The sequence below is a fragment of the Pygocentrus nattereri genome, chromosome 6, assembly GCF_015220715.1.
Source record: "Pygocentrus nattereri isolate fPygNat1 chromosome 6, fPygNat1.pri, whole genome shotgun sequence".
NCBI classification, from domain to species: Eukaryota; Metazoa; Chordata; class Actinopteri; order Characiformes; family Serrasalmidae; genus Pygocentrus; species Pygocentrus nattereri.
Genome location: NC_051216.1, coordinates 18,200,815 through 18,218,854, shown reverse-complemented (window position 1 = coordinate 18,218,854; position 18,040 = coordinate 18,200,815). Strand labels below are relative to the sequence as shown.

General features: G+C 41.6%; 1 protein-coding gene across 2 annotated transcripts in view; it reads right to left on the bottom strand.

The window, feature by feature from the left end:
* Positions 1-18,040, bottom strand: part of nrp2b (neuropilin 2b) — a 97,100-nt gene that overhangs the window by 52,483 nt on the left and 26,577 nt on the right. For both annotated transcript variants that reach the window (XM_017691690.1, XM_017691691.2), the window contains exons 4-7: positions 8,086-8,313; positions 5,551-5,706; positions 5,298-5,467; positions 1,300-1,455 (exon numbers count right to left, since the gene is read on the bottom strand). In XM_017691690.1, the coding sequence (XP_017547179.1) occupies positions 1,300-1,455; positions 5,298-5,467; positions 5,551-5,706; positions 8,086-8,313 (710 nt within the window). The remainder of the gene's footprint in view (positions 1-1,299; positions 1,456-5,297; positions 5,468-5,550; positions 5,707-8,085; positions 8,314-18,040) is intronic.

Here is an 18,040-nt window from a genome sequence, read left to right as displayed (position 1 = left end):
ACACATACACAGGTGGGCGTGACATCACACATACAGTGAGGACAAAAAAACAATGCACATATGGTACAGAACAAAGAACAGAGCCTCTGTTTCTCTCTCTCTCCTTTGTCCACATATATATAAGCTAATATAAGACCATATATATATATATATATGTACCATGTGTATTATGTAAACATGTATAATATTCCCCATCTAGATACTTACATCTACTATGTAAGTATCTATATTTGTTTATGCATCTATACATATTGCATACTGCACTGCCACTTTGTTTGTGTTGATAAATATTGCACATCACATTGTCACTTTGTTTATACACCCATAAATATGTAATATTGCACATGTAGGGTGTCCTGAGCAAGACACTTAACCCCCAGCTGCTCCCCGGGCACTACGGATAGGGCTGCCCACCACTCTGGGCAAATGTGCTCACTGCCCCTAGTGTGTGTGTGCTCACTAGGGTATATGTGATGTTTCACCTCATGGATAGGTTAAATGCGGAGGTGAAATTTCCCCGTTGTCGGACTAATAAGGGTCACTTAATCAAAAAAGTAATCTTTGTTAACATAGGTCATCATTTACAGTACATAGTCACTCACGTCATTCACTGGACCAATGCATTGTCAACTGCATGGTATTTATGCGATTTTACTTCTTATTTTTGTATTGCACATCATATTTTTATTGTTGTTTTAGTGTATTTTATTATTTATCTTTACTGCTTCTATTTATGCATCTGTAAATAGCATATGGCAATACCTTTGCACCAGTTTTTGCTCTTGTTTAGCTCTTAACTGTACCTTGTACTGCTGCAATAGAAGACTTTCCCTCTGGGATTAATAAAGTGATTGATCTATCTATCTATTAAATAAGTTCCATACGTTTTAAACATATGCAAGAACCCGTCAGACATAATTTGTACCATATGTGTTATCTATATGTAAGCATCTCATATACATTTCATGTATAACATATACATAATAGTAACTACATGCATTAATATTCATATATTTAACCACCTATGTGTAATAATATGTCATACATGTATAATATGCTGTAAGTACTTATATGTAATAACAATTTTCTGGAGCTAACCGAACTTCAGTTGCCAGTTTTTAACCTGTCAGTTTAAGTAAATGAAACATGCAGCTTTTGTAAAATACACTTTATAAACACAGGGCCATGTCTCTGGTTCTGACAAGCTCTTGTTTATCTCTGATATTTATTTTTTCATACATTTGTATTCTGAATATTATCAAACACACACTCTCTCACAACGTCCTTAGGTACCCTTACCTTGTGGTTCTTGATGTGGCGGTAGACCATCCAGTCCTCTCCGTTGGTGCTGACCTCAAGCTTGAAGGTAGTGACGAAGTATGACTTGTGCGTCTCCTTAGAGATGGCACCCTGTGTGGCAATGCCTGTCAGAACCTTCAGGAAGTGAAGGTCCACCTAGAAAAGGAGATGAGGAAAAAAAGGTTGACAAAAGGGATAAGAGCGCATGACAGATGGCGAGGCTGTAATATATGCAATGGGTGTGAGGAATGGTGAGAAGAAAAGGGGAGAAAATGAGGGAAGTGAGAGGAAGGACTGAGAAGAGAGAGCAATAAGGAAGAAGAGAAAGGAAGAAAGATGAGAGATATGCGAGTTGGGAGAATATCAGGGTTCTCCCTGCAGATGCTGCTATCAGTCTTAGGTTTGACATTAATCACTTCTGCTCAGATCAATCTGTGCCTGATCACACCTCCTTCACTTTCTGTGCTGCTTTCATAAGCCAAGGGAATTATTGCAAATTTGAGTTTCTGACCTGAAAGTTGCACATTAAACTGCCTTCCTGTCATAATTGTGAAATAATTAATGGAAACAATTTCGATCTTTGAGTTACTGACCTTTATCCCTTCATTTTTATACTTTTTTTTTAGTATTTAACCGCAACTAACGTTTATAGTCACTCATTAGGCCACAGACATTTGCTTACATGTGCAACTATTAGCTGCCTTACATTTCGGCATTTGAGGAAAATAAGGCAGATAATAAACAGCTAAAATTAGTCATTTGCTTTATCAGAAAGGCTTCGAAACAATGGAAAAGGACTCTTCAATGTGCACATGAAGGCAGCACTAGCTCATCTCTATCCCTGCCCCACTGAGGATGAGAAAGGTGATTCATGTGCTGTCTCTTGATCGCTGTGGTGTGGGCTTTCCATCAGAGATTCAGCAGCAGTAGCCACGAGCTCCAACCCATGACGCCCGTCTCAGTGGGGTGTCATCCGAACATGAGTAGGAAAACTGCAGCGTTTGTTATCTGTCAGGAATGCAGGTGTGGCTTTCACTTACACACATACACACACATGTGCATGTACACAAACACACACTTCCTTGTGTGTGTCTGCTTAAGGCCACAGAGAAACGCACCTAGACAAAAAATCAATAGCGCAGAGGACTGCTGCTAACTATTTATTCTCAGCAAAGGACCCTCATCAATCAAGTGGCTGTTACCATCAGAGCCAGCCACGCATCATCAACCCACACCCAGACAGACAGAGAGAGAGAGAGCGAGAGAGAGAGGGAGGGAAGAGGGAGAAAGAGGAAAGAGCAAGAGAGGGAAATGGGAGAGAGGAAAAAGCAAGAAAGGGCGACAGGGAGGACAGAAAGAAAGAAGAAGAAGAGAGAGAGAGAGAGAGAGAGAGAGAGAGCGAGAGCGAGCCAGGGGGTGGGGGTGTCGATGGGGTGAGATTGTGCCTTCTCTGTGTCATCGCTGAAGCAGCCAGGAGGAGCAGAGAGTGTGATGAGATCTTAATGTCTTTTGCAGACAGTTCAGTTACATACTCACTCGCATAACGGCTCACTCCTACTACACACCACCATAGGACACAGTGTATATACAACTGCCACATGTTCACACCTAAAAATCACTTCCACTCTAAAGAAAAAGGTGATGCATTGAATTTATGTGCTTAGAATGTCAAGATAATCTTGCCTTTCAGTTTACTTACTTTTATTAATAATTATGATGTACTGTATTCACATTAAAATAATGTACACAAACACTTAAAAGCAATATTGAGTGTTTGTACAATACACTATTGTTGATTTTAAGCATTTATCTGTTGTTGAGATTACTTGACAAATGCATGTAACTGGCTATAAGAGCTATATTAAGTTACTATAAGTTACTATGTGTCTGGACATTACACAGATCTAACCTAGGTCTATTAAGTTGTATTGCTTTTATTTCCTTTTTTTGAATACAACGTCACCTATTGATACACGACACACTTTAAAAAGGCTTATTTGGGTTTTCACAACACAAGGTGTCTGTGTAGTTAAAAAAAAAGACATTTTAAAGTAAAAAAAAAAAACAAAACAAAAACAAAAAACATTTGTATGGAACCAATGTCCATAATTTAAATAAGTTGTTAAGTTCAATTACATAGTTTTTTTGTGTAAGAATCAAGTATATTCAGTGCACTACATTTTCAGAGTAATCTGCATCAGGTTATTGTGGACACTGCTGTAAGACATATGGCTCTGAGGCATGCAATCATTGATGACAGCTGTGCGCCAGGATGGCTGTCTAGCTGAGGACTGCTACGTGTGAACACAGCACAGCAGCTGGGTGTTCAGTAAGAACTCAACCACCGACCAGCATCCAGACATGCTGGCCCAAACAGCACTGGCGTTCAAGAAGTGCCAGACAAGAACCTTACTTTTCTCTCCACTTTCAAGGCACTGGCACAGCACCTGACTGGAGCCCCAGTCCATCTTAAATGGAATGTAGAATGTTTTCAATCTATCAGCAATGAAGAATCGGAGTCTAAAACAGATTAATGTGTATGTATGCATGCATGTGTGCATTTGTGTCTGTGAGAGAGAGAGAGAGAGAGAGAGAGAGAGAGAGAGAGAGAGAGAGAGAGAGAGAGAGAGAGAGAGAGAGAGAGAGAGAGAGAGAGAGAGAGAGAGAGAGAGAGAGAGAGAGAAAGAGAGAGTGGGTGAATGATGAAGTTCTGTTCAAACATCTTCAGCTTTGCAGCCTAACATTGGTCTAGCCTCTCCTGATACTGATTACATGGCTTATTAAAGAGCTGTGGAAAGGATGTAATTTTACTTTATTAGGCATATGTGCGTGTGAGGTGTTGGCATATTAGCATGTTTAATAAAACCACTGCTCTACATGCTAATATGCCAATACATACATCTTTCTCTCTTGTTCTGTGTATTTATTGTATAGTTTTTATTGTAAGAGTCAGAAACTGGATATACACCGCTGGATCATGAATACTATAATAATCATGTAAACCATAGCAAGGTCTGTATATATGTTGCACCAATATCCTGGAGGAACATTACTTCATTCCACTGTATACCAGTGTACAGTTTAGATGGTAAAGATATTTTTGAACTTTGTGCTATGACATTTATAGTTCTTAATGGTCTAGCTCCAGTATACCTTTCTCATCTATTAGTGTTTCAGACCTTCCAGACCACTTTGCTCAGCTGACATGGACGTACTGCAATTCCAAGGATCATTTACAGCTCAGTTGGTAGAAGATCTATATAACTCCTGAACTCTGGAACAGCATTCCAGAGAATATTAGAAACAGAACAGGACAGTGGTATTTAAATCCAGATGAAAAACACAGTGTAGGCCAGCTTATGCCTAGACTATAGTGGCTCATTTTCACCTGGTCTTTATAATTATGTTGCTATTTTTCATTTCCATAGTAGTGTTTTTATCTGTCCAGTGTTTTACTTATATCCCCATAGCTGAGACAGATGTTCAATAGCACAGACACAGCTTGCATACTTATACACAGAAAAGCATTGCCCAATAGAATGGGATACTATAGAGCAGTAATTTATGATCCAAAAGTGGTGCAGTGATGAAGCACCATCAAATAACTTTGGGATGTGTTCGAGTAGCATTTGCAATCCAGGTATGTGTATTTGACCTCACTAATGTGAACAAGTCCTCAGAGCAATGTTTCAACATTGCAGTGTAAAGCAGTTCCGCAAGAGTAGAGGCTGTTATTGTGGTAAAAGGGGAGGGGGGGAACACTCCCTATAAATACCCTTGATTTCAAAATAAATGTTGAAACATGAACATTTAGATATATTGAGAAAGAGAGAAAGTAAGCTGGAGAGTAAAGCTGGAGGTCTTCAGCTCAGCTCAGTTTGGTAATCAACTTGCTTAAAAATACCTGATGCAACAGTTTATGACTTGTTTATCTAGGTGTGTTAGAGCAGAGTGATCAGTAACTGTAGTCTTCCAAGACCAGACCCATATGTGCTCACCTGTATGTATTCTTTGCTGCTGTCCTCAGCTGGCGTCCAGGCATTTTCATTGTAGTTGAGTCGAGCCTGTCGCGGAGCCCAGTGACCATCACTGAACGAGGAAGAGGCTGTGATCTGGTCATCTGTGATGTGGCCTGATTCCATCCCAAAAGCATTGCTGCAGTGGAAATCTGAGAGCATGCAAACAGTATTTAAGCTACTATTTAAAAAGGGGAAGGCTGATAGGCATGAGAAAAGAAAAGGAGATACTCACTGTCACTAACTTCCTTTAATGTCATATTATAGCGGGCGGAGAAACCGTCTTTGGCCACTGCCATGTCTGTATGGAAGGTGAGTGACAGGATGCCAGTGGATGACTTGAGTTCAGGAGGGATCTTGGTTCCACAGTGACGGCCGATGAGGGGTCCAACTGCACATTTACATAACAAGCATTATTGCGCAATTCCAGCCTTTTGGCTCAGACAATTCATGCTTTGTTGAATTTGGATAGCTTGCCAGACATGTAAGTTTTGGTCTTGCAGCCATTACTGGCACTATGATGTGTAGAGTGCACACAGTGATATGCATAACAAGGTGGTATGTTGTTTAAAAAGAACTCATTTTAACCACTTTCATAATAGAACTGTAACATAATCATTCCCAATTTATAACATCATTATGGTCACAAATCAGATATGTATCTAGAAGCACATATGAAAGTAGTTCAAATATTATTTATTTATCCCAATTTACCAGTGCCAATTTTTGTGTTTACACAGCTCTGATAAGATCAGATGTGTCAAAATTTAACTTCTAGTACTTCCACCCTGTAACATGAACACAGCCAAAATACTTATATCGGCCCACACAGATATTATACCAATATTCTTCATCCATAGCTGTATTGTTCAGATGTTTAATCAACAACAAGCCCCCCATCTCTCCCCCAACCCCCACCCCAGTAATGAATTCTCAGACAATCCAGTCTGGCTTTTAATACGTTAAATCCTCATTTTACAGACAGACAGATGAGAACTCAGACTGAGGGGGCCCTGGGGGGAAGCAGAGCCCTGTGAAGAACAGCGTGGATCAGGCGCTGTATGTGTTTCCAGTGTAGTCACGTTGAGATGGAGAGGGATTTAGCTCTAATGAGGTGTTTCACTTTCCTCGTTTCACTCTTTCCTGGCTGTCCGGTCACATGATCAGACCTACTCTTCTCCCAGTGTGTGCCTTCATCTTCAGACTTAAGCTATCCATCCATCTCTCTCTCTCCATACTATGCCCCTTACCCCCATCACCGTTCTGGGTCTGTCTCTCTCCCTCTCTTTCTCGCTGTATCCTTAATTCCTGGACATCTGCATCCTAATAGATTATTATAATATAGTATAATATAGTTATTTAGGAATTCTATAAGGTGGGAGTACCCCCCAATATATTCCTACATACATGCACACACATACACAAACACACATGGGGTAGTATAGTCCTGTATTGATCCCATTGATTTCCTCCTCTTTATGACACAGAGGAGATCTGAAACAGAAAGTCTTCTGAACAAAAGGTGGAAATAACTCTTTCTCTCTCCAATGACGACTTGGACAGTCAGCATATCAAGATGTAGTGCAGAATAAATGCAAGACAACCATTTTAGCTCTAAGCATTGAGTTCTGTTCTCAAAGGATTCCCAGCTTTCAGATCCCTGAATATATCTGAGCATGTGTTCCACTCATATAATATGTGTGGACAGCTCATTGATCCATTGCAGTGTGCTGGGAGGAATACAACTATAGCACTTGAGCAGGGCTAAAGGATAAATGCTCATAATGAAGCGGCAACGACAGTCACATTAGACCTCAAAGGCGCTAACCGCAGGAAAACCAATCTTCAAATGAGCCTTTTTGTGTGAGTGTGGTACCGTATCTAGAAAGTGGTACTCAGAAAGAGGGCATATGTGCTGTGGTGAAATACAGCCCTGCTATAGGAGTGAAATCCCTGAGAAGCTAAAGGGGGTGGGGAGTTGGTATACATGGGGTGGTTAAAGGGAGTGTTGGGGAGGTGGGTTGGTGGCTTTGGGCTGTTCAGGGGTGCCACATTATTAAGACAGATGGGGAAAAAAGAGAGAATATTCCACCACACTCTTTTCCAGACAAGGATTAAATCCTATTGCAGTATTATTCACGCCCTATTTTTACTCTACAGATAAGGGTTAACGCAAGTGCTCTTCCTCTCAGCCTGTGTCTCGTTTTTCCCCTCTTTCTCTCCCTCCCTCTTTCGCACCCCTCCTTACAGAATAATACGGGTGCAGCGGCTTTTTGGCCCGACTGTTGCAGATAAGGCAGCGAGGCCTTGGGCGGTGCTTTCATCTTCCAACGCACTGCTCTAAAATAGCAGTGAGACTAGCAGCCCAAGCACCATGGCAGCTCAAGTGATGTGCTGCAGCTCCGTACTGGCATAACTGGTGTCAGTCTGGGGGCCACAACACACCCAGTTGCGACTGGACATCCAGCTTTGGATTCACTTGTGCAGACTGGCCAGATGGTTAGCGAGAGTTGCATGGTGCTGGTATGTGTCCATAATATCACCATGATGAGTGAATTATGGTTTTATGTGGAATAAGAGGCTACAGATTGGTGTGGAACCAGACAATGAGGTCAAATGGATAGAGGAACAGCAATCCTCTTAAGTGCACACTGCTGTTTGCCACTGGCTGCTCCAGACTCTGGAATTCCAGGGGTTCTAATCCCAACAGTGGCAAAAAAAATCGTACATGGCCATGGTATTCTGTGGGATTACAAGTGTCTAGACTTACCCTGTGGTAGGCCATCCCACACCTCCAGCCAGTCGTACTTGCATTCTCCCTCAGAGCCCTGCAGAGGGTCATTCTCCAGGTCGAAGGTGAGGAAGGTAAGGGTGACTTCCATGTGGGGAGGGACGATGATGATGAAGGTGCACTCCAGGTTATGAGGGTACTTATCAGGGAAGCCTGGTGACTCAATCACACCTGATGGGCTGGTGAAGTTTCTGGAACAGTCTGAACCTGAACAATAAAGTGATAAAAGAAAGACTTGCAGTTAATAGTAGCCTGCAAATATTAACTTCTCTATCTATCAGACTGATATATCTATCTGTCTGAGTGCAGAAGGCAGACTAATCATTGGCAGACACACTCTCTTTGCCCACTGATAATCATATAGCATTATAATTTGCCAACCATTCCCATCACACAGACATATATGTATAGACTGACAGTGAGCAGCGAGTTGAAGGAACACAGTGAAGCATGTGAATATTAGATCCTTCATCACAGCCAAGTGTTCAATCTACACACAAAAAGCCCTCCATCTGCAAAACTGCTGAATGAGAGCGATATCCTGGCCTTGGAGCTTTTGTCAATACTCACTAACAGCCTGAGCAGAAAAAATGCTTCCTCTCATTCGCATGTACTACTGAGGCTTTTTACAGGAAAGCAAGAAAAAAAACATATTCCACTGTGCATTTCGGTATTCTGTATTTAGCAGCTTCATCATCCAGCTGTCTTGCTTAGTACGAAGAGTAGTTTTTTTTTTCCTACAAATCCTCTACAGAAAACATACTTTTGTACATTTTAATGCACAATTACTATTATTTGCAAAGCTTAACTTATTGGAAAAAAGGAACCAAAATATATAACGTCTTAGCTTTTACACAAGCCACATTTTATGTTTCATTTTCCCCCCATTATGATAAAGCAAATACACAATTCTTGTGTATTAAAATGTACAGAAGTATGTTCTCTGTACAGGATAAGTGCATATTTTCACTTAGAAAATCAACTAAATATGTAATTTGACCAGAGTTGCGCAAATGTTTGCATACAACTGTTTATAGGCATTTATAAAGTTTATAAAGGGTCAATTGTCACATCCACATCCACATCCATATCACATCCAAATGGCCAAAGGCAGCTTATATGATGACAGCTGCTTGTTGAAATAATCCTTTCTTGATGTTTATGTAGGTTTATGCCAGCTGTCATGATTAGATTATGCAGGTGTAAGTCTTGTAGCTAAAAATAAAAATAAAACACATAAAATCATCAAATACACATAGGCAGAAAGGTTAACATATGGCAAATCAACAAAGACAACATGCATTTACTAAACACATCTATAACTCCTCCCTCAGTGGGTGATTCACAAACTCACTACGAAACTGTTCATATGTGCAATAATAACAATTGTGTGTACAATAACTCAAAGGGACACTAACTTCCATCCATCCATCCATCCATTTTCTAAGCCGCTTCTCCGTCAGGGTCGCGGGGGGAGACTAACTTAATTTAAATAATTTAAATAATTGTAATTGCTTTATACCTGATGTTTCACATTACTATCACAATCACCGCCACCTTACTATATTCTTAAGTACTTAAATCTGGTGTACATACTGTAAATTTCTCTCTATTGTCTTAAATTATTAGTAAAGTGTTTATTTTTACATAAATGGCTGCAACTGTAACAACTGCAATTTCCCACTGGGATCAATAAAGGAATCTGAATCTGAACCTGAATCTGAAAAGCTAGTTGCCCCCAAACGTTTAATAGCCAGTATGTCTGAGACTGGCATACAAAAAACTGCCATTCTCAGACACTCATGCCATAGATCTGAACACCACCATGATTTATCTATAAAGTTCAAAGCAGACAGTTGAGTGAGTGGTGTGTGCTTAAACTCCAGGACGAGCAGAAGCACAGCTGTGTAAGGAACCTTCACTGAACACACTTCAGGAGGCCTCTGTCTGAGACTGATTTCACCTCACACCCAGCCCTGCTCTGATTCATATTTCATACTTGTGTTGTTTGCGTCTCTTCATATTCTCTCTTTGTTTCCTAGTCCCCACCTCCCCACCCCCCCATGTAAAAGCAAAACTGTGTCTTAATTACAAGGAGATGGAAAAAGTAGAGCAGGGAAAACGAGCAGGAGCCCCAAAGGAGCCACACTGTGGGTCAGTCTGTTCTCCCACAGCATCTTGGGTATGCAAACGTATGCCCAGTCATGGTTCACCTTCAGAAGCATCACACGTGTTCTACATGCCAACTCTCATCTGCCTCCCAAACGCACCATCAGGCGCTATGCCCCTCAGCTGACTCTAAAAAGATACAAAATCACTGTGTTAATACTAATGCACACAGTGATAGACCCACGCACAATATGCTATCCCATGGGGCTGCCTTTCAGTATCTCATCAATACCCTACGCATCTGTCACATAAACACAAACCTCTCTCTCTCGCTCTCTCATTATATACAAAGTCACGGTACACATTAGTATTAAAAGGGTGACTCTATATCTGATGTGTTTCTTTGTGTTAGTATTAAAACATTGACTTTGTATCTCTATGGAATCAGCTACAAATTATGTGGCACAGAGTCGGACTGTGTGTGTGTGTGTGTGTGTGTGTGTGTGTGTGTGTGTGTGTGTGTGTGTGTGTGTGTGTGTGTGTGTGTGTGACACAGGAGCTTGGAATAGGTTGTGTGGGCTCAGGCAGGGGGTAAAATATCAGAGGAAAGAACAAACAGTCAGTAATCTGTGGCTCTTAACTCTTAAATAACTGTAATACTTTAACTATTTTTATTCTGCTGACCAGCTGCAAAGCCTGACAGCACCACATCGTCACTCACAATGACCAGCCAGAGAAGGAGCAACAACTGTTACACACACACACACACATACATACACAGTCTGGTATTTCTATCATTGTGGTCACTTTGAATGACGTCTGTATTACTGCAGCTAAATATAGCTGATAACAACAACCCCAACCCTTTTAAGAATTAATATTTTTGCTCCAAGCCCATCCTTCATTTTATTTAATTTCTAGTTAAAACAGCCTTTGAGCACAAGTTGTTCAAACTCAGAATCAGGGAAAAAGCAGAAACATATCTTAGACAAAAACATACAGAGGCCTCAAGTGCTAAATACAATATCACATTTTTCAGCATTTAGTGTGTCCACCCTTTGCCTTTATCACCGCTTCCAGTCTTTTTCGGACACTTATTGGGACAAGTTTTTCAAATAAATTTACAGGAATATTTTTCCAGAATCCTAGAAGTTGGACACATTTTCAGATTCTCACAATCTAAGTAATCCAAAATATCCAATGATGCTGAGGTCTGCTCAACTTTTGTACAGTACTGTATATATGTTCATTATATAATCATTTTTCCACATGCAGACGAATGGACAATCAGAGACGATCCGTAATTACTTGAAATATAATCTCACACTTTCCTGTTAAGAAGTTCTTTCCTTCTCTTGACAGCATGCCACTTCAGAGATACAAGCAACCAACTCTTAAAGGGGTCCTAGCACTCTAGAGAGATTAATAGAGCTCTATAATAAGGCATTACAGTCGGAGACAGCATGACCCACTGTCTGAGGACTTAATGAGAGGTCAGTGCCCCTACACGGGCGAGCCTGGGCCTGCCCCAGAGACTCTGGGGTAAAACACACACAGACATACACTCTCACACACTCTCCTGAGCCCTCTCCCTAGCCACAGTATAGTTGAGTGTGGCAGCTGATTGAGAGATAGAGAAGCTGTGGTGAAGCAGCTGGCCTGGGTTAATGTTACACTCTGCACTCACTCTTTTCCGTCTCCTTCCTCCTTGTTGCACCTCCACCACACCATACATCTGTTTCACATGGCAGCGTACATGTGTGTGTTTGTGCAGGCCTCTTCCAGACATGGACGCTTGCACGCGCACACACACACACACACACACACACCTGCATACATGCATACGCATGAGCATTTTGATGATACATTTTTTTAACCCCTTAAAATCCACAGATATCCACATGCTATATCCTATTGTTCAGTACAGTTCTGTGTTCAAGTCAGAGACCTATCCTTCATCAAAATGGTCATTAAAACAAGGCATTCACCTTTTCTGTGTCAGGAAAAACTGAAAACATAAAATTCCTGGCCAAGAAAATATGTATTTCCAAAATACAGGACAAGGGAAAAAAATTATTAACTTTTAATGTAAGGTAATGTGAAGAGGTTTCATTTCTAGACTTTACAGATTATACAAAATTATAAAATTATTATTACAATAGGAGTAAAGAATGCAACTCTAGATGTGCCATGAATGCTTAAGGGTTACAATCTCTCCCTCTCTTTGTCCTTCTTATACTTACACTCAAATGTGTGTCTGATTTGTGGAGCTCTTTGCCCCTGCAGTAATCAGATATAAATAACTCATTACAAACTCCTGCCCAGGAAGAATGCCACACCAAAACAATTTCAACACGCTCTTTACATAATATGTGTCCTACCCTTGATACTCAACCTGTGTGTATTTTCTGTCTGATAGCCACAGTATGAACTCTAGAGCTGTATTAGTATTTGTGTTTCCAGATTAATTTACTACATTATTTCTACAGAGTTATCAGCAGCTAATAGATCAAAGCTGTGGAGTCAACAATATACAGTACAAAACAAAACTTTTATATATAGACTCAGCCAACCTAAACCTTAACCTTTGAGTTTCTATCTGAATCACTAATTTAAAGTGCACTGTCTGTATGATATGTATGAGATATGGGATGGGGAGGGAGAAGCGGCTTAGAAAATGTATGTGTGTGTATGTATATCTATCTATATGTAATAGTAATTGTATATACACTATACATAATCACTGGCCACATTTTTAGGTTTGCTTACCATGTTTCTACATTCATTGTCCATTTTATAAGATCCACTTACCATATATGTACAATTTGTAGTTCTACAATTACAGATGGTATGCATAACTTGATACACCCTCCTTTACCCCACTCATGAGTGGTTAGGACCCCCACAGGGCCACCACTGAGATGGTATTACTCTCAGCACTGCAGTGACACCAGCACGGTAGTGGTACATGTGGATCAGACACAGCAGTGTTGCTGTCTACATTTACTGTCCAAGCTATTAGATACCTACCATGGAATATTAGAGACAAGAGCTTATCTGCAGGATGCAGTTTGTTTTAATCATCAGTGGCCAGTTTCTGGCCATAGGACACATGATAGTGTCAGTGCAGTGCAAGAATCACCCACCGGAATGCTCAGTCGTGTTTCTAATCATTAATGACTGGGGTACAAGGGAACAAATTATGCAGACCACAACTATAAATTATAAAACTACAAAGTGGACCTATGGTAAATGCAGCTGATAAAAAGGAGTGTAGATACAAGATAGGTGGTTTGTATGCTATTCATGTTTTCCTCTGTTTTTTTCTTTAAAGCCCAGAAAACGTGCAAAAAAGAAAACGCGCACTCAGTCGTACACAAACACAAAGATCTTTCATCACTGGCCTCGACTGCCGTTTTCCTCAGTTTTGTGGGTCAGCCAGGCTGTGGTGCTTTAGCCTGCGGTAGAGGCCTTAACTGCTCAGCTGCTTCAGCATACGCTCTACAACTTTCTTAAACAAAGTACTTCTTATATGTGCCTTAAGTGTGTTTTTGCACGACTGTACATGACCTTGGCTGTCATGAACCGACCTCCCTCGCCTGTGCCCACACTCTCACACACACAGGCAGATAGACAGTACAGCAGACCCCCACTGAGGTTTCCTACTGTACTGCACTATGCATGCATGAGTAAACCTGATGCCAACGGCCTTTCATTCACGCCCATTAATTCACGTTTCGTGAGCATGGTAAAAACAGCTAGCCCAGCGCAGGGCAGTGCAGACCAGGGGGCGCTCACTCCTTGCTCCATGGTAGAGGATGTCGGACCCGAGACCTAATTCTGGAGCACACGGATGGCCTGTCTGTGGCTCCAGGGGGAAGGAGGGGGTTGTTATTGTGGCGCGTTGCTGGGTAGAACATGGAATGGGTGTCATGGGTGAGCGAACAGCATGTGCGTGAGGAGGATTTTCATCCTCATGTAATACGTGTGAGTGTGTCCATGTGTTTGTGCGGGTGGGGGGGGTAAATTCATTCACATATAAGTTTTCACGTCATACTGGTGGAGTACCTTTATATGCATGCAGGGATGTTTCGGAATTGGACCACAATGGTAGCTTTGTAAATATATGTGAGCATTCCATAGTACTGAACATATGTTCTACTTTAAAAAGAAAGTACCAGTTGTGGAGCCACACACGCACAAATGCACACTATATATAATGTTTATCATGCCAACACTGCAGTGCAAAGTGTGGTATAGACTGTTACACAGCTAATAGGGATGGTGGTATCAGAATCTGATATTTGATTACATATACAGATGTATCAAAAGAGCTGAATGAGGAGATGATGGGCTAACACATGCACTTTATTCGTTAGATTCACTTTATTACATGGTGTACAAATGAATGTTACATTTCTCTATAATGCTAATCCAGATAGATGTAGTTCTGGTTTTTCTATTTGATTCTAGGATTCTATATGTTTATGTATAGGCATCAGAAGATTTGTCCCTGAAAAATACAGAATTTCAAAAAATATCAATTCCCATATCAGTGCATCCCTAACAGCTGATGACCCTTTGTGCCCCAAATTCGACAGACATTAGTTGAGCTTGCACAAAATCATTCAATCATCCACAGTATTCTAAAGTCTTTAGACAGCACTGCTTTGGAATTAATATGGTAGTTAATTTAGGCAAATGATCATGACGACTGTCAAACTTTGAGCACAAACATCTATATTAAGCTTCTCTGCCCCATGCCCTACTGTTACTCTGAGCACAGAACACTTCAATATTAACAGTTTTGTCCAGATCCTCTTCCATAAATCAAAGTACCTTTTTTTGTGTGCACAAGCCCCGTAAACAAGAGACACCACAGTTTACAGAACACTCTCTTGGTATGTGTCTTGGTATGAGTAGACACCAAATAAGATACATACAAAACAACTTGGCTCCTTTGTCATAAGAACCCTGGGTCCTCAATATGAGGGGCTGCTGTTGTGTCAGCGAGACAGCTCAGAGCCAGTATCGCCATCCGTCAACAGCCGTTAAGTCACATCATAGCCAAGACACAGTGTCTACCAGACTGTACAGCCTGAGGGAGTGTTGCTGGGGGTTGGCGGGGTAAGAGAAGGGGGAAAAGGGTGGTATCATAGTAGCTGGGGGGCAGTTGTATGGTGAGCTCTCATTGGCTCCTTCTGTCCACTGTTCCAGCACTCTAATGGTGGAATGCTGAAAGGCTGAGAGTCTTCCAGCTGTAACCGTGGCAACAGTAGCACAGGGCAATGAGTATGGTTGAGTAAACTAAAGTGTTGTTGAGGATGGTTGCAGAGTAATAGCAGGGTATGGGACAGAGACACTGAAGTTTGGCAACTGAAAGCTTGCCCTGAAAGTTGCAGAACGCAGCAGGGCATGGATGGTCCACAACCAATGGCCAGAATGTATTAGCTTATTTTCTATATTGCAATGTTTCATGACTTCAGAAGATATTGTAATTATCATCCACAACCCAAAACCAGAGAGTGGCATTTTTCCTTTTGTCATTTGAATATCTGTCATTAATGATTACATGATGCAAAGAGAACCTGTTGTTTTCAAAGACAGACTAATTTGAGGTACAAGAGTTACTTATGTTAGTGAGAATTTGTGTATGTGCACTTCCATGAGACCTTTTCAAAAATGGCAGGACATAAAAGAGTCCACACTGACTGACTGTCACCTTATATGGAATTATTTCCATCAAAGGTGTTATTACATGGACTAAATCAATAGGTTGCAAGCTGCTGTGTTACAAAAGGCAGGAGGGCTGTCTAGACCCCCTGCCAGCTAAACACAGGAACACATATAATTGTGCTGTCCCGCTGTGAGGCTGAGCTTGGTGTGGCTGAGATCAGCTCTAGAGGCTGAGGGGTGGCCCAGCACTGGACAGGAATGAGGGAACAGTGGCCTTGCAGCAGCTGGATGCTGATTTCCTCTCCACAGGAGGAGGCAGATTGCTATAGGCTTTTTCCCAGCAGTGTGTGCAGCGCTGGGCAGACCACACCTCCAGGCTGTGTATTTACCCAAGATTCCTATCACTTCTGGAGAACGCTGGCCAGCGCGTGATCAGCCAAAACAACTTGGCAAACAAAAAAAGAGTTCACTGGTCAGGTCTCAGAGCTCTACTTTCTATTTTTCTTCTATTATTTTAAGATTAAGATTAAGTGACCCTTATTAGTCCCACAACAGGGAAATTTCACCTCCACATTTAACCCATCCGTGAAGTGAAACACCACACACACGCTAGTGAGCACACACACACTAGGAGGCAGTGAGCACACTTGCCCGGAGCGGTGGGCAGCCCTATCCACAGCGCCTGGGGAGCAGTTGGGGTTAGGTGCCTTGCTCAAAGACACCTCAGTCACATACTGTCGGCTCTGGGGATCAAACCGACGACCTTCCGGGACCCGTTCCCTAACCTCCAACCCATGACTGCCCCTTAAATGAAGCCGCAGATATCCCTGGGTGGCCACCACCAACAAGCCAACCATGCACTAACCGATTGTGCCACAGAGACGCAACCTGTTTCTCAGCGTTTGCTCGCCTCCCCATCTTTTTCTCTTTCTCTCTGTGCCTTTCCCTAAGCCCTCATTCACATTTTTCTCCATTTCTCAGTCTTTGTTTCCCTTTTCTTTAGGCTTGTTTTACATTGCATAAAACATAGGTAGCCGACATGGGTACAGTCGGGTGAGTTCAAATTAAATAGTGCTGGACGGAGGAGATCCCTCACACATCGTCAAATCAGGATCTCGCACACACATGCTCATATTCAACTCATTCCAGAACTCTCTTTGTCTTTTGCACAGACGCTCCTACACACAATTTCACTCTAACCCTCTAAGCCTAACGAGATCCTGTTAACAGCATGGCAACCGTGAGCCTCCACATCCTGACGGGTCCCGTCATTATTGCTTGTTTATGATGGAAGGCATGCAACCTGCCAGTATGATAGCACTCATCCCTGCATCTGCTTGCTTGGCCATGCCGCGGGCCCGCTGAGGGGCTGCTGTGGATCATTCACACTCCCAGCATGCTTGGGGGACCTAGGATAGCATGTCTCTACTTCCTCCCATGAGAGGCAGTGCACGGGTGTTAAAGTGTTGATTTCTCTGAGTGGAGGGTGTCAGCACTAATGGGAGCGTTAGGCTTTAGTGTTCATCAGGACTCAAGCTTAAAACTGAGGGTTGTTTCTCCAGATGCTTAAAAATGGTGTTCTATGAGCTTATTTATATTTTCATTTAATATATTCTAACTATGAGATAAAAGCCTGGACACACATACTGATAAAATGGTTTTTCTTACTTTTTTCTATTTTCCACATTTTCAAATACAATGAAAAAAGCAAAACAATGAAGTTAAGTGCGTAATTATGCAGAAATCAAAAAATGTTTAAAAAATACCTGTTATTTTAGGTTCCTACATACATACACTCACCGGCCACTTTATTAGGTTTTCAATTGCTTGTTAACACAAATAGCTAATCAGCCAATCACACAACTCAATGCATTTAGGCACGTAGAGGTGGTCAAGACAACTTGCTTTAAAAATGTAAATTCGCACAGGCTCACCGAAATTAGACAACAGAAGATTGGAAACATGTTGCCTGGTCGGATGAGTCTCGATTTCTGCGGCGACATTCAGATGGTAGGGTCAGAATTTGGTATTAACAACACGAAAGCATGGATCCATCCTGCGTTGTATCAACAGTTCAGGCTGGTGGTGGTGGTGTAATGGTGTGGGGGATATTTTCTTGGCACACTTTGGGCCCCTTAGTACCAACTGA